Raw genomic sequence first — 24,333 nt, forward strand, 5'->3', positions numbered from 1 at the left:
TTGTTGAAGAGAAGGTCTTTTTTCCACTGGACATTTCTTCCTGCTTTGTCAAAGATGAGTTGACCATAGAGCTGAGGGTCCATTTCTGGGCTCTCTATTGTGTTCCATTGATCTATGTGTCTGTTTTTGTGCCAGTACCATACTGTCTTGATGGTGACAGCTTTGTAATAGAGCTGGAAGTCCGGAATTGTGATGCCGCCAGCTTTGCTTTTCTTTTTCAACATTCCTCTGGCTATGCGGGGTCTTTTCTGGTTCCATACAAATTTTAGGATGATTTGTTCCATTTCTTTGAAAAAAGTGGATGGTATTTTGATGGGGATTGCACTGAATCTGTAGATTGCTCTAGGTAGCATTGACATCTTCACAATATTTGTTCTTCCAATCCATGAGCATGGAACGTTTTTCCATTTGTTTGTGTCTTCCTCAATTTCTTTCATGAGTATTTTATAGTTTTCTGAGTACAGATCCTTTGCCTCTTTGGTTAGATTTATGCCTAGGTATCTTATGGTTTTGGGTGCAATTGTAAATGGGATCGACTCCTTAATTTCTCTTTCTTCTGTCTTGTTGTTGGTGTATAGGAATGCCACTGACTTCTGTGCATTCATTTTATATCCTGCCACTTTACTGAATTCCTGTATGAGTTCTAGCAGTTTTGGGGTGGAGTCTTTGGGGTTTTCTACATAAAGTATCATATCATCTGCAAAGAGTGAGAGTTTGATGTCTTCTTTGCTGATTTGGATGCCTTTGATTTCTTCTTGTTTTCTGATTGCTGTGGCTAGGACTTCTAATACTATGTTGAATAGCAGTGGTGATAGTGGACATACCTGCTGCATTCCTGACCTTAGGGGGTAAGCTCTCAGTTTTTCCCCATTGATAATGATATTCGCTGTGGGTTTTTCATAGATGGCTTTTATGATATTGAGGTATGAACCCTCGATCCCTATACTCTGAGGAGTTTTGATCAAGAAAGGATGCTGTACTTTGTCAAATGCTTTTTCTGCATCTATTGAGAGGATCATATGATTCTTATTCTTTCTTTTGTTAATGTATTGTATCACATTGATTGATTTGCGGATGTTGAACCAACCTTGCAGCCCAGGGATAAATCCCACTTGGTCATGGTGAATAATCGTTTAATGTACTGTTGGATCCTATTGGCTAGTATTTTGGTGAGAATTTTTGCATCCATGTTCATCAGGGATATTGGTCTGTAGTTCTCCTTTTTAATGGGGTCTTTGTCTGGTTTGGGGATCAAGGTAATGGTGGCCTCATAAAACGAGTTTGGAAGTTTTCCTTCCATTTCTATTTTTTGGAACAGTTTCAGAAGAATAGGTGTTAATTCTTCTTTAAATGTTTGGTAGAATTCCCCTGGGAAGCCGTCTGGCCCTGGGCTTTTGTTTTTTGGGAGATTTTTGATGACTGCTTCAATTTCCTTAGTGGTTATAGGTCTGTTCAGGTTTTCTATTTCATCCTGGTTCAGTTTTGGTAGTTGATACATCTCTAGGAATGCATCCATCTCTTCCAGGTTATCTAATTTGCTGGCATAGAGTTGCTCATAATATGTTCTTATAATTGTTTGTATTTCTTTGGTGTTGGTTGTGATCTCTCCTCTTTCATTCATGATTTTGTTGATTTGGGTCATTTCTCTTCTCTTTTTGATAAGTCTGGCCAGGGGTTTATCAATCTTGTTAATTCTTTCAAAGCACCAGCTCCTAGTTTCGTTGATCTGTTCTGCTGTTCTTTTAGTTTCTATTTCATTGATTTCTGCTCTGATCTTTATTATTTCTCTTCTCCTGCTGGGTTTAGGCTTTATTTGGTACTCTTTCTCCAGCTCCTTTAGGTGGAGGGTTAGGTTGTGTACTTGAGACCTTTCTTGTTTCTTGAGAAAGGCTTGTATTGCTATATACTTTCCTCTTAGGACCGCCTTTGCTGCATCCCAAAGATTTTGAATAGTTGTGTCTTCATTTTCATTGGTTTCCATGAATTTTTTAAATTCTTCTTTAATTTCCTGGTTGACCCATTCAATCTTTAGTAGGATGCTCTTTAGCCTCCATGTATTTGAGTTCTTTCCGACTTTCCTCTTGTGATTGAGTTCTAGTTTCAAAGCATTGTGGTCTGAAAATAGGCAGGGAATGATCCCAATCTTTTGGTACCGGTTGAGACCTGATTTATGACTTAGGATGTGATCGATTCTGGAGAATGTTCCATGGGCACTAGAGAAGAATGTGTATTTTGTTGCTTTGGGATGGAATGTTCTGAATTTATCTGTGAAGTCCATTTGGTCCAGTTTGTCATTTAAAGTCTTTATTTCCTTGTTGATCTGTTGCTTAGACGATTTGTCCATTTCATTGGGGGGTGTTAAAGTCCCCCACTATTATTGTATTGTTGTCAATGTGTTTCTTTGCTTTTGTTATTAATTGCCTTACATAATTGGCTGCTCCCATGTTAGGGGCATAGATATTTACAATTGTTAGATCTTCTTGTTGGACAGACCGTTTAAGTAGGATATAGTGTCCTTCCTCATCTCTTATTACAGTCTTTGGTTTAAAATCTAATTTGTATGATATAAGGATTGCCATCCCAGCTTTCTTTTGGTGTCCATTAGCATGGTAAATGGCTTTCCACCCCCTCACTTTAAATCTGGGGGTGTCTTTGGGTCTAAAATGAGTCTCTTGCAGACAGCATATCGATGGGTCTTGTTTTTTTATCCAATCTGATAGCCTGTGTCTTTTGATTGGGGCATTTAGCCCATTTACATTCAGGTTAACTATTGAAAGATAGAAATTTAGTGCCATTGTATTGCCTGTAAGGTGATTGTTACTGTATATTGTCTGTGTTCCTTTCTGGTCTATGTTGCTTTTAGGCTCTCTCTTTGCTTAGAGGACCCCTGTCAAGATTTCTTGTAGGGCTGGTTTTGTGTTTGCAAATTCCTTTAGTTTTTGTTTCTCCTGAAAGCTTTTTATCTCTCCTTCTATTTTCAATGACAGCCTAGCTGGATAGAGTATTCTTGGCTGCATATTCTTCTCATTTAGTGTCTGAATATATCCTGCCAGTCCTTTCTGGCCTGCCAGGTCTCTGTGGATAGGTCTGTTGCCAATCTAATGTTTCTACCATTGTAGATTACATATCTCTTCTCCCGAGCTGCTTTCAGGATTTTCTCTTTGTCTCTGAGACTTATAAGTTTTACTATTAGATGTCGGGGTGTTGACCTATTTTTATTGATTTTGAGAGGGGTTCTCTGTGCTTCCTGGATTTTCATGCCTGTTTCCTTCCCCAAATTAGGGAAGTTCTCTGGTATAATTTGCTCCATTATACCTTCTGCCCCTCTCTCTCTTTCTTCTTCTTCTGGGATCCCAATTATTCTAATGTTGTTTCGTCTTATGGTATCGCTTATCTCTCGAATTCTGCCCTTGTGATCCAGTAGTTGTTTATCTCTCTTTTTCTCAGCTTCTTTATTTTCCATCATTTCATTTTCTATATCACTGATTCTCTCTTCTACCTCATTTATTCTAGCAGTTAGCGCCCCCATTTTTTATTGCACTTTATTAATAGCCTTTTTGATTTCTACTTGGTTAGATTTTAGTTCTTTTACTTCTCCAGAAAGGGTTTCTCTAATAACTTGCATGCTTTTTTCAAGCCCAGCTAGTATATTTAAAGTCATGATTCTGAACTCTAGATCCAACATCGTACTAATGTCCGTATTGAGTAGGTCCCTGGCAGTTGGTACTACCTCTTGTTCTTTTTGTTGAGGTGATTTTTTCCATCTTGTCATTTTGTCCAGAGGAGAACAGATTAATGAGAGAACAAAATGCTAACAGGGTAACAACGTTCCCAGAAAATATACTCTAAACAAATCAGAAAAGACCTGAAGCAGTGGGAAAAGAAAGGGAAAGAGAGAAAAAAGAAAAAGAAAAAATAGAAAAAGAAAAAGATAAAGATAAAAACAAACAAAAACAAAACAAAACCAAAAAAAACCAGAATGTGATCAAATATGATCAGGCTGGTATATAGATCAGTGCCACACACTAGATTTTGGGTGTATTTTGGTCTGTTAGAAGAAAGTGCCTCCCAAAATTTTAAAGAAAGAAAAATTTATATATGTACAAAAATAAGGGTTGATATGATGAAGGGATGGAATATGACTGTAAAGATGGAAATTATAAAAAATTTTATAAAAGGAATTGATAAGAAGTTTTTGAAAAAAGAAAGAAGAGGATTTAAAAAAAAAAGAAAAAAAAAGGCAGAGAATATGATCAGGCAGGGGAGTAGGAAAAAAACCATACACTAGAGATTTAGGGTATATTTTGATCTGTTAGAAGAAACTATCTCAAAATTTTAAAGAGAGAACAACTTATATATATATGCCAAAAATACAGGTAACTACTATGAAGGGATTGAACATGACTCTAAAAATGAAAAATAAAAATGTGGTTTTTTTTAAAGGGATTGACAAGATGTTGGTTGAAAAAAGGGAAAAAGAAAAATTCAAAAAAAAAAAAAAGACAAGTAAAAAAAAAAATTAACTTTGAAAGACTAAAGAATCATGGTAAAAAAGCCATGAATTCTATGTGCATTATTCCCCTAGCGCTGGAGTTCTGCCGTTCTCATTGATCGGTAAACTTGGTCTTGGCTGGCTGTTCTCGCTGATCTTCTGGGGGAGGGGCCTGTTGCCGTGGTTTCCAAAATCTTTGCCAGAGGCGGAATTGCCCCGCCCTTGCCCGGTCCGGGCTAAGTAATCTGCTCGGGTTTGCTCTCTGGAGCTTTTGTTCCCTGCAACCTTTCCGTACAGCTTTGGAGGCGGAGAGTGAAAATGGCGGCCTCCCAATCTCCGCTCCGGAGGAGCCGAGAACTCGGGGCCCCGCTCCTCAGTGAGCCCCCAGAGAAAAGCCGTCAGTCACTCCCGTCTCCCCGGTCTCCGGCCGCACTCCGTGCTCACCCGGCCTGCGACCGCGCGTTTCTACCTCTGGCACCCGACCCCATGTGGAGTCTCCAAACCCAGCAGATCCCTGCGGTGAGCTCCCACGCTGCTCCCCCTCGGGGAAAAAGGTGAGTCTCCCTGGATCTGCCGCTTGTTGGGTCCCTGCTGGAGGAGCAGTGGCCTGACTGTGCCGTGGATTACGGTTTATAGCAACCCCGAGCTGAGAGCCCGCGCCTCAGCTCCATCTCTGTAGCCGGCTTCCCCGCTCTGATACCTGGGAGCTCTGCCGCACTAAGGCACCCCCGGTCTGTGTCCCCGAGGTTCCTGAGACCACACTGTCCCACGAGGCTTTCACCCCCCGCTTAGCCACCAGAGTGACGTTCCTCAGCGGAGCTGACTTCTAAAGTTCCAATTCTGTGCTCCGCAGTTCTATCACTTGCCAGAAGCGGCCGATGGAGGCCCCTCCCCCGCTGTCTATCCTCCCGAATATCGCCTCGGATTCACTTCTCCGCACATCCTACCTTCCAGAAAGTGGTTGCTTTTCTGTTCAGAGAGTTGTTGCTCTTCTTTTCTTAGATCTCCTGTTGAGTTTGTAGGTGTTCAGAATGGTTTGATCCCTATCCAGCTGAATTCCTGAGAGGAGACGAAATCCAGGTCTCCTACTCCTCCGCCATCTTGCTCCTCCCCCGCATTAACTTATTTTTAAAAAGCAAGGTCTCTGAGGAATGGTGCCATAGCTACTTTAAAAAAAATATACACAGGGGCGCCTGGGTGGCTCAGATGGTTAAGCGTCTGCCTAGGGCTCAGGTCATGATCTCAGGGTCCTGGGATCGAGTCCCGCATCGGGCTCCCTGCTCCTTGGGAGCCTGCTTCTCCCTCTGCCTCTCTCTCTCTCTCTCTGTCTGTCATGAATAAATAAATAAAATCTTAAAAAAAAAATATATACACATACATACATAATATAAAATCTCTCCCATAGGGCTTATGATAATGCTCTGTGTCATTAGGAGCTTAAAATATAGTGAAGACATACATCAAAGGCTTATGAAATTCCAAACCTTAAAAAGTTTTGTTTTCAGCTAATATCAATGCTATCATGTGATTCTATTTCTTGTGTCACTTTTTCAAATACTTCTCCAGGCAAGGAATTATTAAAATAAAAGTGTATACTTTGTGTTCAATCCTTTGATCAATATTGTAGGGCTTGAAGTTGTCTTCTATCCTTGAGGTTAATATTGTAATAATGCAACACACTTGCACTATTAGAGTTAAGGATCTGTCAGCAATTCCACAGTAATCTCTCATTTTCAGGGATTTATAAAACCATTAAAACTTGCTGTAGGTTGAATCTTGGCATATGAAAGTTCAGACTGAAATGAAATTTGTTTGTTCCTTACCCATCTACTTCTCCCCAATCCCTCTCCAACTTTGACAGGAAACACACACACACCCTTAGGCTTTTTTTTTTTTTTTTAAGTTTTCAAGAAAGTATTACTTATCTGATAGCCTCAGAATTATTGTCAAATTCTGTGCTCTACTAAAATATGTGAATCATTCATGAATCCAAAAGCCAATACTAATAGGAAAATAACCTACCTCAAACAGCTGTATTAGTAACTTAATGAAAACTCAGAAGCAACCTCTGTCACTTCTTAAGATGGTATTATTCCATACATCATCTATATAGATGATAGAGAAAACAGTTCCTCATTGAAATGTCCACAGTGAAAAGAATAAACCTGCCATTCCTCCTGAGTGCTCAAGGGGAATACAGCCCAATCATTTTATTGATGTAACTTTTTATAGCTAACAAACATAGTATTTACTTATTCAAAACCATTTCTTTTATGAGACTGATCGAAGGATTAATACTGAAAAGAATCCTTTTAATATACTAGAAAAACCATTACTTGAAATTTCTATGCTGAAAACCAGAAGCAAAGTATTTATTGTTATGTAAGTCCATAATCACCAATAAAAGGTATGCATTACAGATTAGGGGACAAGAGTCAGCACCTAGATGATAAGACCATAGAGGTCATGTTATCAATACCAACTTTCCAACTGGAACCTTGGAGTCAGTTCTTCTTATTCGATCCTGCAGTTGTCAAGCTGAACAGGCTTTGTACCCATGCCCTAAATTACTTTCCCTCTAGCCCAGTGGCCTTCATATTGCAATATTGGGAAAAAATATAAGAATTTCTTTTTAATTTTTTATTAAAAATAAGCTATTAATATATAGAATGATAGTAGTGTATGCACATAATTGACAACTAACATATATGGAAGTGTGCTCAATTTTACACTCATGGAATAATGAGACAAATTTGGAGGCCACTGCTTTAGTCTACCTAGTAACTTCTAGTTTCCCTTTCCCTATTATGTATACATCAAGGCTGCTTTAAGGTACAAACTACCTTTCCCTTGAAAAGCCCTCCAGTACTTTCAGCTCAGCCCTTCTCTCTCTCCACATTAACTTCATTGCTAGCTGCCCATTGTCTTGTAGCCCCCACTCATTACCAATATATTCCCCTATGTTTTCTACATTTTTTCTTAAGCTCTCCTTGTATCTCTTTACTATTTCCCCCATAACATCACCTTTTTACCACCATCTCCCACATGGTGTTCCTTTGACTTCCTATTCAAAGAGCAAGAAGGTCTACGGAGATCTTATTCCATATTGCTGCTTTTGGAAAAACATTCCATGACCACCATTCATCAGCATCTTCTCTTGAAATCCACACCTGCACCTTCAAGGTTGATAAAGTATGGAACCATGCTCATCTTCTTCCTCCTCCCCACCTTCATCTTCAGCAATGCTAAATTTGCATCTATACTGATGATCTCCAGCTTCCTGCACTCTTAAACCTTCAACCCCAAGGACGTCAACTTCAGCCACTGAAGCCTGAAACTAGCCACAACTACTCTACTTTTTGACTATGATCTCCCATCATTCTATCTTTTCCACTGTTTTGACCCAGAAACCTCTTCAGGGTACTAGGTCAACCATCCTTTTGGGTTTTCTGTTTGCTTGGTTTTTGCCCCATTTCTTTCCTCCCATTCCACCTGCACTTTGAATTTATAGAAGCCTCCAATTCATTGTTCCCTCTGCTTTGTCCTTATTGGCACCTCCTTGCTCCAACTTTTTTCCCCTCATCAAAGAGAAAACAGTAGATGGGCCTAATATAAAACATTCATAGTTATGTGTTTTATCCTTTATATTTTAGTTTTCTATGTTACTTTTCTTCACCCCTTTTCTGTTGCCTTCTCTGGCTTCTATTCTTCTTTCTTACTGGCAAACGCACACATAGTAAAATTTATTCTTCATCTATTGACATCCTTAAAGAGGTCAGCAACTAATTTATCAATTTATTTCCTTTGTAATTTCCAAAAATATTTTCCTGGAGTTATACCAAATTATGTTACTTTTATACAATCCTTCCCTGTATATTCCAAAATCCATGATCAAAACAGACTGGAAAAAAGCCATATCATTCTAACTGAGGATTCTAGAAAACAAAGTCCTAAGTGTGTGTGTGTGTGTATACACACAGATACAGATACATGAAAGAAATAATGCTTTAAATGTAGGTTTAATTTAAAATCTAGGTATTGCTTTAAAAAAAAAGGATGTCAGAAAATTAGTAATTACTACTTTAAAAAATGTCAGTGACCTAGGAATGTGGTGAATTCTTAGCTCATAGTAGGAATCATCTATGGCAAATGCATATAACACAGAAATTTCCACTACTAAACAATGATCTCTTTTCTCCATCTCACTCATTCTTGATTTATTTGCAGTCTGTCATTTCACTTCCTTTCCAGCTTATATTCCATGGTCCAGCCTTTCAAAGACTCTCTTTTCTAAGCACCCTTGTCCTACAGTCCTATAGTTTCATCTACGTTGTAGCCATCCATCCTGCTATTTACCTTCTCCCTGCCTGCACCCAAACTCTAAGTGCAGCTGAGAGGAATACACACACTGTATCTTCAGAGTCACCAATCTCATCTAGGCACTCCACACAATTTAGCAATCCTATCATGCTTTTCTTGTCAACTCACTTCCCCACTTTCTGCCAAGACCAGTTACACTTTGTCCATTTTCCTTGAAACTGCTATCCTATCTCAGTAGATGTCTTTCCTGACTTCACAGAGAAAACAAGCTGTCAGAGAATCACCAAATCAACTTCTTGCGACTACATCCACAAACTTACCTGCACCCATCCTTCCCTTTTTCCCCACTTGATAAATGAAAAGATGGCTCTCCATGTAATGCTACCTGTACCTGGATCCTACCTTTTCCTTCTCAATCTGGATCTTGAGCTATGGATTATTTACTATGTCTTCTCCACTGCCCACTCCCACAGCCTCTTTCTTCCTACCAGCATCTTTTCATTAATACTTGGATATATTCAAGGCTCTTGTATCCTGCCTTCTTCATTTCATAGCAAAACTTCCTCAGAAAGTCATCCTCATTCTATGCTCCCTTTCTTAATTCTTCTATTTATGCTGCATTTCCTGCAATTTGGCCTTTGTCCCATCATTCCATGTTCTCACCAAAGTATTCCTAGCTGTAGGTAAATAAAATAAACACTGTTTTTTCCTCCTACTTCTTTCTTAGTCTTTTTGTAGGTTCCTATTCCACTTCAACATAAATGAGTTCCTCAAGGTTAGGTTCTGGATCTCTTCTTGCCTCACTCTACACCTTCTCAAAATGTGACGTCTGGATCAGCAGCACGGATCTCAGATCAACTGAAGAAAAAACTGTGAGTGGGCCCAGAAATCTGTATTAAACCTTCTAGCTGATTCTGATCCACTCTAAAGTTTGAGAATTACTGTCCTAGACTATTTGATCTACACCCTTTTGCCGCTGATTATACATTTATCTCTCCAGCCCACCCATCTCTTCCAAGATCCAACAGCCAGCTTGACTTGGCTATCTCGCTGGTGTCCCCTATTCAACATGTGCCTAACAGACCACTCAAAACCTCTTCTTTTGTCTCCCAACCAGATCTTGAGCATTCCCTTTCTCAAATGATACTCACCTCATTGCTCCAGCCAGAACGTGAGTATCAGCTTTAAGTCCTCCTAATTCCTCACCCACCACCGCTGTCCCATTCAATCACCGAACCACATAAATATATCTCAAATTCATCTACCTTTTTTAATCCTTACTACCACCACCCTAGACCAAGCTACCATTATCCATTATCTGGCCCACCATAATAGCTTAATCAGTCTCCCCACAACCACTCCTGTCCCCCTCCATGTCTTTCTATATCACTCACTTGGTTAAATGGTCTTTTCACTTCTCTCTGTCTAAAGGTTAAAGAACAAGATCCTTAACAAAGTTTCTAATGCCCTATAAGATCTGGTAATACATGTAAAGTAGTTGCAAGAATACCTGGCACAGAGTACACTCATTAAATGTTACCTAATCTCAGGCTATTCCCACTCTCTATTGTAGCCACATAATTTAGTTCAAGTCTTTCAACTTATCAAATTCTTTCTCACCTCAGCACTTTAGTAGAAAGTGTCCCATACCGTCTTATTCATCCTTCAAATGTATTTTTTCACATTCCCCCAACAAAATAAGAAATCTCACTGTTACATGGTCCCCAAACATCCTGCACTTATTTGTAATAGCTACTATACTGCTAATTATGTAAACAGTGTCTGTCTTTCTCACTAAAATGTAAATTCCATGACAACCAGCACTGGATTGATCTTACTACTGCTGTTAACTGTGTGCCTAGCAGAGTGCCTGGCAGGTAGCAGGTATTCATTAAATGCTGGCCAAGTGAACACATATTATTCATTTCCTCTTTCAAAAACTTTCTCCTCCTTGATTTCTATTACACTTAGCTTTTCTGGTTTTCTTCTTCTATCTCTGACTACTCTCACTCTGGTTCATCCTCTCAGCTCTGTCACTCTTGGTATTGCCCAAGTATCTGTCCTTGTTTATCTTCTTTAGTTCTGCATCCAATTCTTCCTTGGTTACCGTCTATGTATCATGTTTTTAACTATCACCTCTAGGCAGATGCTTTCATGTTTATCACCACTCCAATCTCACTTAAGCTCAAATCCCACATTTCCAATTGCTTAGTAGATATGTCTACCTGGTTGCCCTAATGGTATCTCAAATTCAGTTAAGACTAAAACTGAGATTATGAATACCTTCCCCCAAAAGTTCCTTGTCCTGCACTTTTTTCAATGAATGACACACTCTCTGCTATTCCAGCCTAAGGCCTACATCCTTCCCTCACTGAGGCCTCTCTTATTACTTATTACCAAACAATCAGCAGTCCTTCCCTATGGATTCGGACTCTGTAACATTTCTCACATTTGTTCCATTTTTCACTTTCACTGACACTACTCAAATTCATGTCTTTATAAATTTTGTATTATAGCAATAATCTAGTTATTCTCCTTGACTTCAACACTGTTGTCATATTAATGTTCCCCAAAGACATTTTTCTGTCTTTTTCATTTTCTTGCTCAAAAATTAAAACTTCCTACTGTCTTCAAAATAAAGCCCAATTTCTTCACCTACCATTTAAAAAGACTCCTTAACTGGCACAAAAACTTTAATTCTTCATATACAGATTTCCCTTACAGCAGAGCCATTAGCTGGCCTTGACACCTCTACTTACTTTTCTCTCTGGGAAGCTTTTTACCCATTTTTAGATGTCCAAATTCTATGTTCAAATATTATTTCTCATGAGGATTCTATTCACCAATGGTGTGTCCTTTCCCACCCCAAATACTAATAATCTCTCCCTCCTACGATATCTCATATAGTGCTTTCTTGTCGTACTAGGACTTTCTACTTTGAACCATACTTTTTTTTTTTTTTTAAGTGTTATATTCCCTATAAAACTCTGAGTACTTTAAGTGTGTGGGGGGGAGTCTATATTTATCTTTTTGACTATCACTTTGCTGGCGATTAGGGTTCAAAGTAAAGTACAATGGTCTTTTTCCTCCTTCTACACAATTCTAACCATTTACAAAGTCCCTTTGCAAAGAGCAATATGAAAGACACTCAAACCCACCTTCCCTGCACCTCCTGCCCCCCCAACCCCTCAAACATCAAAAAGCAACAGGAAAAGCAATATAATTCCAATACTAGAGACTTGTACTATGTTCCTATCTGCAATACTCTCTTCCCAATCCTTTACCTGGCTTAAATTCATTAATCCCACTAGACTGTAACTCTATGAGGGCAAGGGCTTATTTTATTTAGTAACAGATCTAGTGTTTAAAAATTAGGGTCTCAAAAATATTGAATGAATGAACTAGGTTTTGTTTAAATATAACTTTCTGGGGCATCCGTGATCTCTCCAACCTAAATTGGATATTCATAAAGCTTTGCTCTAGATCCCATTTCTCACCCTACATGGCAATCTTAAAAAAAGTCCAAAGTTGATCATCTATCTGCATGTGCACGAGGTAAAAGACACTGAACCTATTCACACCGAGTGCAATATTAGGGTTGCCATCTCATAACGGCTCTAGAAAGCTTTGCCCTCTATGTCTTTGGAAGCTCTTGCAACCCCTTCCAATAAAAATCCTTTTCAAGATGCTGCCCATTTCAATCCTCTACTGGATTCTTGGCCCTGGGTTACACTGAAATCTTAGGGACACGCCTGGAAACGCAGGGGAAGCGGAAAGACCACGATTCCACGATTCCAAATCAACCAAGTGACAGAGAAGCTGAAAAGGGACAGCAGACGCTCAGAAAAGGAATGCCAATCCTTTGATCAAAACATGACACCGAAGGCCTACCACGGGGTAAGGTCTTTGAGGAGGGAGCCCGAGAGAAGATAAGAGGCGGAAAGAGGGAGCTGCACAGAGAAGTCGCCAAAACCTTCCGAGAAAGGTCCGAGACAGGGTTCCAGGAACCTAGTCCCTGGGGCCGTGCCTCAGCCGACAAGCCCTAGCCCGAAACACCCTAGGAGGAAACAACCCTCGCTGAAGGGAGAGAGCGGTCAGCCTGGGGCACGCGACCGCCCGCAAATTACGAGGTTTCCCCATAAGGAGCGAGGAAACTAAGACCCCACGCAACTACTCTCCCACCTCGCCCCTCGCGGAGGTCTCGAGCCTCCCAGAGGCGGCTGGGAGCCGGGTATCTCGTCACAACTCACCGCTCCGCCCCGCCGCTCCGTCCGCTCCCGGAGGCCCCTTCCGAACCGCTCCCGGAACTAGCCTGCTCCCAGTAAAGGGAAACAAAGGTTCCTGCAGCAGCGTGAAGAGGGGAACTTTTTGGCGGTGCGACGGTGGGAAGTGACGTAACCGCCGGTTTCCGGTCCGCCGGATTATGAATGACGGCCGACGCGGCTGTTTCCAAGACACTCTGCCTGTTGTTTCTCTCCGGCCTTTCTGGCAGCCAGTGGTCCGTGGGCGAAGACTCGCAGAAGCTGCCTCGGAAACCTGGCTCGCGCGGGGTGGGTAGGCGCAGGCGGCTCGTGTCGCTGACACGCTCACGCACCCTCCCTGCCTGGCCGCGCCTCTGCGACCAGGTAAAGAGGGCGCTCAGGCCGCCGCTTACGCAGTCCCCCTGACCCCCCTGAGTACTCTTGGCATCCGGAGGCGACAGGGCTGACCCTGCAGGATGGGGAGGACGGGGACGGGAAGGGCAAGGGAGTGGAATTAGTGGCCCGAGCTTTCTCCAGCCGCTCAGTCTTTTAGACAGTCACAGCTTCTGAGAGAGCTGGTCGAGGGCTCCGGGCCCCTTCTCAGGTTTCCCAGGGCCAGTCCTCGTGGCTTCCTCTGCTGATGGGGGAATGGAGCAGCTTCTTTTTGCAGGAGTCAGTGGGGTCGTTTGCCGTTTGCTGCTAAGTATAGTTTTTAAGACCTTTGGCACCTTTAACTTTTTTTTCTCTTTGGCACTTAGTTTTTCATCCCATGCCTTCCTGGTTGGAGAAAGCAGTTGTATGTGAATACTGCTTAACAGTTGCTACAAAGGACTTGTTTTGTTTGGGGCCATTCGTTTCTGTTACACTATCAAAGCAGTGTTTCAGTTCGGTTTTAAACTTCTGCATAGAAAGTTTGAGTTTAACTTGCATGAACATTGCTTTGGCTTCAGAAGCATTTACTAACACCCGTACTTCCCATCCCAACTCTACCTGGTTTGGGATTAGGTGGCTCGTTTTTCCCCCTTTATTCTTAAACCCAAGATCCCATTTCTTGTCATAAATTCTTGAATATCAGGAAATGCCAGCATTTGATAATATATCTTGTGCTGAATTATTGATTTAATAGATACTACTTTTTCTAAGTTTATCTATAGAAAAAGTATTAGAGAAAATGAAAAAGCTGGCAAGAATTAGTGATGTGGCAATTGTAAACATGGTCATTTAAATATTGTGAAAATAAATTGTTATAAATACAACTGATTTGCTGTTACATTTAATAAATCAAACTTTAAGCTATGTGAGTTTTTTTTACTTAACTCTGGTGGGGAGTATACACTACTAAGGGGATTGCCTTAGGGCATGCATACTGACTACGTGAAATTATGTTTGAGTTATACCTGAAGACATTATTTTATGAGGTCTAACTTTAAAAACAAGTCTGTAATGAGATCAGTGAGATTTGAGAATTGTTTTTATCAGCTTTTCTATTACTATTTTTTTTACACTTCTATATGTTTGCCTGCTTTAAGCGAAGCTCAAACTTGAACTTCTGTAATATTGATTGGGTCCATCAAGTTTAAAAACACCACCACCAACCTGTGTTTACTTTGTAGCTTTGGTATCACCTGTGATTTGAAATAAGAATACTGAGTATCCAATTAGCCTTTCTAATAGCAACAATTAAGCAGACCTTGAAACTTAAAAATTCTGTAGGCCAGTCAACTAAAACACCTGTAGTATATACAATTCCTTAATATAAGTTGTTTTTATCTTCAAATATTCAAAGTAGCCCACTGAATTCTGTTAGGATTAGTACTTAGAATGCAAGGATTTAAACCATTTAGATCATAACAAGCCTAGATATTGTTTGCTGTGGGGATTCAGTAATTTTATTTCAGGCTTGCAGACACTTCTAACATGTTAGCATTTTATGCTGTGATCCCTATAGTATTATGATTCTGTGGCAGCAGATGATTTCCTGATTCACCATAGAGATGACACACTTCCCTTATGGCTAAAGTTACAGTAAGCTTTTTCACTCTTAAACAGTTTTTCCCTGCTTTTTGCCCAGATAAGAAAACAGCTAATTTTAATTACTGAACTTTGTCCTTTAGGACTTAACTATATGCATCCCCACATTACATTATAATAATGAGCACTGAAGCAGCTCAGCTTTTTTTCTTTCCTTATTTAACCTTTAATGTCTAAGGTAATCAGCTGCTATCTAACTCTGTAGGGGCAAGCTTTTATATACATAAAATATAGATAGATAGTAAGAAAGGGTGAGATTTGCAACCAAATTGTGTTATTTTGTGAAATGTATAAAACACAATCTAAGTTCCAATATTCATAATATTGAACATTGGATGTGGTAAGGAATTTAAATGAGTTTAAATTTTAATCTTTCAGAAAAATGTAATTTCATACCTGTAAACTGTTGAACTATTTATTTTGTACAATATAAGCAGGTATTTGCTTAGGGTATCACATCTGCCATTTTGTGACTTCCTGTCATAGTAACAAACCAGTTTTTTTCAGTACTTGTGGCGGGGGGAGGGGCGGGTCTTTTCAATTGGATATGAATCTTTCCTGAGAAGTTTGGAAATATAAAGCATAATTTGTGGCTTGCCAGTCAAAATTCATTTAATAGTGTTAATAGATAAGGAATTTTGAGATAAATTACAAATGAATAATAATAGCTAGTATTTATTTACAGGCTTACTAATGTGATAAGCATTGTTAGGTTCTCACAGCACACTATGGTAAATCTGATATTACTGTTCCCATTTTATAAATGAGGAAGCTAAGATACAGAAAAGTTCTATATTGCTATTAAATAGCAGCACCAGGATTTGAACCCAGTCAGCTCCCAGAGTCTAGGCTCTTACCCATTATTTTTCTTGGTGTATAAATACTCTACTTGCTAAGTAAGTATATAAAATCTAGTTAGGTTCCTAGTTCTCCTGACTCAGTATCTGTATATACAAAAACTATACTTTCTTTACAAGTTTAGATGGATTCAAGTCATACTTTTTCCAGTTCCAATCTCAGAGGTCACCTTGTTTCTTCACTTCAATTTATACATAGTTGGCTCTTAAAATAGATTTATTCATCTGGAAGAATTGTGTCAAGAAGAATGAGGCTAATGTACCAAGACTTAAGTTCTCAATAGTATTGTCATTACAATGATTACTAATACTCATTTATGTACATTCATTCATTTATTTCTTAAACTAAAATTTGAGTACTCGTAAGCATTGGAGATATAAGGTTGGGTAGTAAGTGCTATAAGAAAGAAAAAAAAAATGGATAAAAGCCTAGGAGGTAATGGGGGTGCTTTTTCAATTCAGGTTGTCAGGGAAGGCTGCTCCTGAGTTACTATTCAGAGATCTCAGTGAAATGAAGGAGTAAGCTAGGCATTAGGAACAGCAAGTACAAAAAAAAATTCTCAACTGGGAGCATTCCTGGCTTCTTCCAAGAACAGCAGGGAAAACTAGCTGGAGAAGAGTGAGCATGAGGGAGCAGAAGTAGGGGATCAGTTCAGAAAAGGATAGCAAGGGTCATGGTAGCCATAGGCTATAATAGGAAATTTGGATTTTATTTTAACTGTTTTGGGGAGCCATTGGATGGTTGTGAGCAGGGGGTGTGAACTGACTTAAATATGTTTAAAGGATCACCCTGACTATTGGAGAATGGAGAAAAATTGTTAACAGATGTTTGTATTAGTCTCTATAAACTTAGAGTTTATATGACTTAGGTTAGGTGGATAGTAGGAGAGGTGCTAAGAAGTTGGATTTAGCATATATTTCAAAGGTAGAAATAGTAGCTTTTCATGAGAGAAAAAATGAGTTGAGTGAGACTTGAGAATTAAGGGCCTGACCATGGTGTTTTCATTTTATCAATAAGGGAGGGAGAACAGGTTTAGAAAAATGTCCAAGGGAAGATGTCAAGTAGCATTTGGGGTCTGAAGTGCAAGGGAAATGATGTGATTGAGATAAAAATAGGAGTCATAGAGGATATTTAAACCTGTGGTATTGGAGATCACCTATAACAGTCCTGTTATATTGTGAGTTGTGGCCCATTAATGGGTCATGAAATCAATTTAATGAGTACTAGCCAGCTTTATTTATTTGTTTGTTTATATATTTTAGAGAGAGTGTGCTGGAGCATGAGTACGGGGGAGGGGCAGAGGGAGAGAATCTCACGCAGACTCCCCACTGAGTGGGGATCCCGAGGCAGGGCTCTATCTCATGGATCTCGTGACCCATGAGATCATGACCTGAGCCAAAATCAAGAATCAGACCCTTAACCGACTGAGCCACCGAGGTACCCCCTAACCAGCATTAAAATCAAAGGGGAGGGGGAGGAGGAATGGAAGGAAGAAAAGCACAGAATAAAAAATATCAGATATCCCGTATAGTAGGATATTTCTTCATGATCCTTTTGTTTCAGTTTTATTCGTGATCCTTTTTATTTGCTATAGTGAATTGCATTATAAAAGTCTTACTGTGTGGCATGATGAAAAGGTTGAATACCAGTAATCAAAGGAGTGTGAGAACAGGGCAAAGCACTGAGCCACGGATTGCTAAGAGGTCTGTGGAGGATCCAATAAAGGGAATCAGGAAGGAACTACCAAAAATGATTGCTTTTAGAACAGAGGTTTATCAAGGATACTGAGACAGCACAACTGCATAGAAAAATTTCTGATGAGTTTCACTTTCGTGAAATTGTTGCTGCAATAAAATTGCAATATGCTTCACTTTCTGAAATTTTAAGTTTATAAAATAGTGCTATTTATAGTAGAAAAATAGCTATTCCTAAATGTTTTCAGATAAGATTCCTTTATAGATTCAATTAATGCTTTTGTATTGATGGACAATTCTCATCCATGTAATGGAATTAAAATGTACTTGTAAGGATTGTGAGCATTTAGAAGTAATGTATAAAAGTTGAGTGTGTTTTGCACATGGTGGACAATAAAGTGTATGTGATATTAGAATTGTATTTTTTGTTCAGTCATTTAACATTTATTAAGCCCCTGTGAAATTCCAGGCACAGTGATAATTTCTTATTTGATAAACAATATTTTGTTGCGTGGTGCACTTTTTGGTCTTTATCTGTTAGGTAATATATAACTTAGCTATTTATCCATTATGTAATATTTAGTTGCCCTAGATCCAGACTTGAATTTTAGCACAAAACTGTCAAAAGTTTTTTCAGCTTCTGAACAAGTATGCTTATTTTTTTTTCCTTTTTAAAGATTTATTTATTTTAGAATGAGTGAGAGAGTGCATGCATGTGAGTGGGAGAGTGGCAGAGAGAGATGGAGAGAAACTCAAGCAGATTCCTCACTGAGCTCGGAGCAGACACAAAGTTGGATTTCACAACCCTCAGATCATGACCTGAAGTGAAACCAAAAGTCAGTCGCTTAACCGACTGCGCCACCCAGGAGCCCCCAAGGATGCTTATTTTCAGTACATTTATTATGTTTTTTCTTTGTCTTTACATATCCATATGCATGAAGTGAAGTAGTAAAATGGTTTTAGATTTTAAAAACCCTGTGAAACTCATTTACCCTTTCATATGTGAAATATTTCAATTTATCAACACCAAGATATATTAGAATGAGAATACAAAAATAAAAGGTGTAAATGCCTAAAATGTTAAACCCATGACTGCTTCAGTTGTGTTTAAAAATGTGTTTGAAGGGGCACCTGGGTGGCTCAGTTGGTTAAGCACACAATTTTTGATCTCAGCTCAGATCTTGATCTCAGGCTCATGAGTTCAAGCCCAGTGTGGAACCTACTTAAAAAAATATGTATATCTTTGAAGATTCACAAGTAATGAAACCAGGTTTAAATATTTTCTTTTTACCTCTCTATTCCCTCTGCAACACTTCCAAACAAACTGGCATGTCCAGGGAAGAGATGTACATCCCATCAGCTCTGTTCAGCTCCTACGTCTGTGGTTTTATCTGCTGCTTTCTCAGCCTGTCTCAGGAGTAGTGGCAGTGTGGCTCCTGAAGGTGCCACCGCTGAGCAGATGACACTGCTTCTGTGCATGGCAGGAATGTAATATGGGGTCACAGGAGCTGCCCCAGAAACCCTGGAGACCCAGAAGATGCTTCTCCAGTACCTACCTTTGTAAAGCACATGACATAAAAATAATGATGTAAGGAACCTCTAGGTAGAAATGAGAAGAAAAAAAAGAGAAGAGGGTTTTCTTTTGCCTATGATGTCTGCTGACTTAAAGCAAAAACTATGTTCTACTTTCTTGAAAAATTAAACACATAGTACAAACCAAAAACATATATCAGATTTGTACAGGTTTGCTAATACTTAATATTTATTTTAGAAATTACATTCGTATTTAATGGGAAGAAATTGCCCAGGGAGAGTCATTTTTTTTAACTCCAAGATTATTAAGTAACATTTTTAATCTTCCAGGAAAAAAAACAAAAAACAAAAAACACCAACATCTATATTGGAAAAATAAATTATGTCAAGAATCAACAGTACTTTGCATTTTCTCTCCGGCATCTCATTAATTTTTAGATATCTCCATGGGCAGGTTATTGCTATTCTATTTTGTTGACATTTAGCATTTATTAAGTGCTCACAGTGACAAAAGTTTATAGAATATGTAAAAGCCTATTCTCAAGGTTCTTATTTTTATATGCCTTGGAAAGTGGCAAATATACATGTACTCTAATTTCTGTGTATCCTAAATCACAAGCTGCAAAATAGCATGACATTGTTTTCAGTTTGTTTGTTTTAAAGATTTTATTTATTTTTATTTGAGAGAGAGAAAATGAGAGAGAGGGAGTACATGAGGGGAGAGGGTCAGAGGGAGAAGCAGACTCCCTGCCGAGCAGGGAGCCCGATGCGGGACTCGATCCAGGCACTCCAGGATCATGACCTGAGCTGAAGGCAGTCGCTTAACCAACTGAGCCACCCAGGTGCCCCTTGTTTGTTTTTTTTTGAAGAGTTAGCAGGACTAGTCTCGTAATTACTATTTCCTAGACTGCTGGGCAAATGAGGAAATCTATCACGTTTTCTTTCAAATCTGCTTCTTGAAGCACTTAGGAATCTTCTGTATCATATCCCACTATCAGCAGAGGGAGTTAAGAAGATCAGTAAATTATCAGCAATAGATTTACAGGAGGAAACTCTTCAAAGAAATTATTAATTTCCTAGAAAATGTGGTTTCTTTTGCCTGTGAGCCTTAATAAGCACCCTTTAATATTTTGTTTTAAAGAATTATAGGTACAAAAAAATTAAAAAAAAAAATAAGCCAGGGAGAAAATGGTTCCCATTTGCTCTTAAATCACATGAAATAATTTTCCTCTAGATAATCTTTTAAAGAAGTAACAAACCATGGTGCAGATCTGTTATGTTTTAATAAAAGAAATATAAAACAGTAGTGATTACTTGCATTATCAAGAGGTTCGTACTTTACTAACTATATCCTTTTGTTATAATGAATGATTAGATCTTTAACAAAGAAGCTGAGGACCAAGACACTTAATTTCAGAGTACACTAATATTTCAAATACACTTAAAGAGTTGCAGGTATACTTTTTAAAGGCTTTTAAAATAATTTTTCCTCTACTGTACGGTCTTCCTAGTACAGATTTCCATGGTGAATGCTTTTAAAGAGTGCCATCTAGTGTTAATTTTGGAATTGTGATTTATGGATTGGAACATGGGGAATTTTAGACCCAAGAAATGTAGAAATCAGTTATCACAGTTGACAAATTATTAAGGAATATGACTTGAAAACACCCATCAGTAATTTGACCTCAAGATTGTGTATGTCTGCATCTTTAAAATAACCAGCATGTGTATTCATGCATTTATTCAACAAATAATTCTTGATTATGTGTGTGTATATATATGTATCAGGCCATGTTATAGGCATAGCAGTAAATAAAACAAAATTCTATTCTCATAGAACATTATTTGTGTGTTACCACAGTTTGAAATGTGAAGAAAAGCATAGAATAGTGTTTTCAGGGTGGGTAGAGGTGGAGTTTTCAATTTAAATACAGTAGCCAAGGATCATCTCAGCAAGAAGTTGATATTTAAATAAATACCTGAAATAGGTGAGGGGATGTTCCAGGCCCTGGAAACAACTGCAAAAGCCCTGAGGTTGGAATGTACCTAGTATTGTAAAGGAATAACAAGCCACTTTGGCTGGAGCAGTGAGTGATGAGACCAAGGAGATCTTTAGGCCATTGTAGGAGCTTTGCCTTTTCCCTGAATAAGATGGGAAGATATTTGTTTGAGTAGAGGAGTGACATGATCTTCTTACTCCGTTTTTGACAGGATCACTTTGGATACTATGTTGAGAAGAGACTAGAGTGGGAGGTAGGATGGAAAGCAGAAGATAATTGCTATAATTCAGAGATAGGTGGTGGAAGCAATGAAGATGGTGTGAAATAAACATTTTAGATATATATTGAAGAGCCAAAATAAGTTTTTAATGGATTGGTTATGCAGGTGTGAAAGAAAAGAGTAATTAAGAATGACTCAAGATTTTTGGCCTGAGCAGCTAGAAGGATGAGGCTCCGTTAACTGAGATGGGGAGGATACATGAGGAGCAGGTTTGGGGTGTGGGGGTGAATGATTCTGGACATGTTAACTTTGAGATATCTTGGTTATCAACATCTAAGTTATGGGGAACTTCAAATATTTTTCTGTTGTGATTCAGCATGTAATAGCTCATCATATCAAAATCCACTTTAGGAGAGTCTGTTTCTCACGAGGGAATGAATATACCCCCCCCCCCCATGATTGTGTTGTAGAGTCAAAAGAGAAGTAGTGTGGGAGGACAAACATTGCCAAAGCTTCTCCAGACAACTCCTAGTATTCTTGGTTATTTATTTCCCATTCCATTCATCTCCTGTTCTTACCTGTAGTGAGACCCCAATGTACTTGATTGGGAGGGTTCTATTGCTAAGCACATGAGGTATGCTTATTTTAAAGGAGCTCGGTGAAAATAACCCCTAAGACTAATTAATTGCACTGGGTGGAAATCTTTCTTTTGGAAGCCGTTTATTCAGTTCAGGAACAAATTCTCATGGAATCGTATCTATCACAAATCCTTGCTGCTTTCTAAAAAAAAGTTTTTAAATATTCATCTTTTATTTCAGCTTCTAAATTACTATATTCTAAGGCCTGTAACCACTTCAATTTATGCTGCAGGTGACCCAATGAAAGAAGAAAATGAAAGGCATTAAGAAAAGTTTTACAGAAGAACACCTATACTTGGACTTTTCTCACCAAATAGAAGGATGCATCTTTCCTCTTCATACATCTGTAACTTTGTTTTTGTTATCATACTGTGACTGCAAAATCTTTAAAGTTTGCTTAGTCCTCATTGGAGCAAGTACAGATATTTCACTAAAAAATGTAGTGCTCCAGGATGTTGAACTACAAATTATTTCAAGACAAGAGCTTCCACCAATAGTCCAGAATTGCTGTTTACCTGCAGTAGTGGAAAAACCAGACAATTTCTGTAGAGCAGGACTTGCTGTCGTCCTGAGACACATAATCCAGAAATCGTACGAAGCTGACCCTTCCAAGAAGGAAATTTTAGAACTTTTGGGTTTTAAGAAGACTTGCTTGAAAGCCTGTGCCGAAGTAAGTATGATGGCTCTTCCGTTACTTAAAAGCCATAAAGTGATAACACATTCACTTGAACATTTATTTTAACTTTCTGTGGGAGATGAATTAAATCCTGCTTACTTAAGAAATCTCTAGTCAACAATGAAATAAAGTAGCCCCTCATGTATGCCAATACTTGAGGTGCAGCATTGAAGAATAAGAATTCAAGATTTATTTTGTGAGGTTTGGGGACATTATTTTTAGATTATGACTCCTTTTTTTATCTTTTGTTTTAATTGAGGACTTTTAAAGGAAATTTTACACATGAATAGAAGCTCAAGTAGCAGTGCTTTGAAAGCTGTACTTTTTTAGGGATGCATGTCCTTCAAAGGCTTTGGGAAGGAAGGATTTATTCAGTAAGAGGATGCAGGAGGATGGCATGTATTCCAGGTATAGGATTGCTAAACCGTTGTTTAGTGTTATCATTTTTAAAGCACTGTAATATGTCCCTTGATATAGCATAAACACCTAGTCCAGGGATGGCTCAGCTTCAATTGTCAAAACCAGTCTTACTTCCCAATAGAAAGTTTTCTTCAAGCTATGTTGAAAGTAAAGACTCCCTTCATTTCTTCTGTTATTTTGTTTTGCAGGTTAGTCAGTGGACCAGGCTATGCGAACTCACCATCCCTTTAGCTATTGAGAATTTTCTCAAGGAATCTTCTGACCGGCACCCAGCTATCCCCGTGGAAATACTACAGTTAGAGAAAAAGCTTAGCGAGCCCGTTAGAGTGCATAACGATGACAAACTCCGTCGGCAGAAGCTGAAGCAACAGAAGGCTGCTGGGGTTGGGCCTTCCCTTGCTAAGGAAAAAACAAAGAGCAAGGTGCGTAGACAAGAAATGTCTGAAGAGTTGGACTCTTCATCTGAGAGCCTGGAACTGAAGGTGGCATTCTCAAAGCTCACAGTCCTCGAAGAACCAGCTACCACCAACAGGGAGCCTTCTCATATCAGAAAAGCAAAAGCCTCTGACCTTCCACCTCTGGAGCATGTGTTTGCAGAGGGCTTGTACTTCACTTTGGCAGATATCGTGCTCTTGCCCTGTATCCATCATTTTTTGGTAAGGTTTATTAAGAATGGATACATTACTAGAAGTTTCAGTCTACGAAATTGCCTAGATTTGCATCCCTATTCCACTTCTTACTATCATCATGTTCCTGGGCGAGTTATTAATACCTATCTCCATTTTCTTATCTGTAAAAGAGAGATCATAGTACCTATCTCATACGATCAGTGTGAGGAAGAAATGACAATTTGTGTGAAGTGTGAACGTATAGTGTGTGGCATGTAGTAAGCTCTCAGTAAATCTTAGTCATTATTATAACTTTTAATTTTGAGTTGCTAAAATTTTGGCAATTGTTATGATTATTAATTTCAAATTGCTCTTGCGATTACCTTCAAATATTAGAGGTTCCAGTATTAAACACTAAAAAAATCTTGCCAGCTATATTTTATAATTAAGTAGTCCCTTAAAATACTAATTACATTACGTTAGGTATTATTAAATCAGAAATATTTTATCATCGTGTCTGTGCATCTCTGTTCCTTATAAGATTACATTCAGTTGCTGGCTATGCTAGTCAGTGTTGTGGGAGAATATAAATGGAAAGTTTT

General features: G+C 38.8%; 2 protein-coding genes across 8 annotated transcripts in view; one reads left to right on the plus strand and one right to left on the minus strand.

Annotated features, from left to right (window-relative positions):
- INTS12 (integrator complex subunit 12) overlaps positions 1-13,146 on the minus strand; it is a 60,302-nt gene extending 47,156 nt beyond the window's left edge. For 6 of the 7 annotated variants that reach the window (XM_035030227.1, XM_035030225.1, XM_035030228.1 and 3 more), the window contains exon 1: positions 13,063-13,146. The gene's annotated coding sequence lies outside the window, so the exon portion shown is untranslated. Of the gene's footprint in view, positions 1-5,439; positions 5,457-13,062 lie in introns of those variants that run through there. The other variant, XM_035030226.1, reaches the window with a different exon arrangement.
- Positions 13,071-24,333, plus strand: part of GSTCD (glutathione S-transferase C-terminal domain containing) — a 128,586-nt gene continuing 117,323 nt past the window's right edge. Inside the window, exons 1-3 of the mRNA XM_035030216.1 lie at positions 13,071-13,437; positions 22,260-22,697; positions 23,312-23,779. Coding sequence (XP_034886107.1) covers positions 22,281-22,697; positions 23,312-23,779 — 885 coding nt within the window. The 5' untranslated portion in view covers positions 13,071-13,437; positions 22,260-22,280. The remainder of the gene's footprint in view (positions 13,438-22,259; positions 22,698-23,311; positions 23,780-24,333) is intronic.

Source organism: Mirounga leonina, unplaced genomic scaffold (genome assembly GCF_011800145.1).
Source record: "Mirounga leonina isolate KUSES-001 unplaced genomic scaffold, KU_Mleo_1.0 Mir_357, whole genome shotgun sequence".
Lineage (NCBI taxonomy): Eukaryota > Metazoa > Chordata > Mammalia > Carnivora > Phocidae > Mirounga > Mirounga leonina.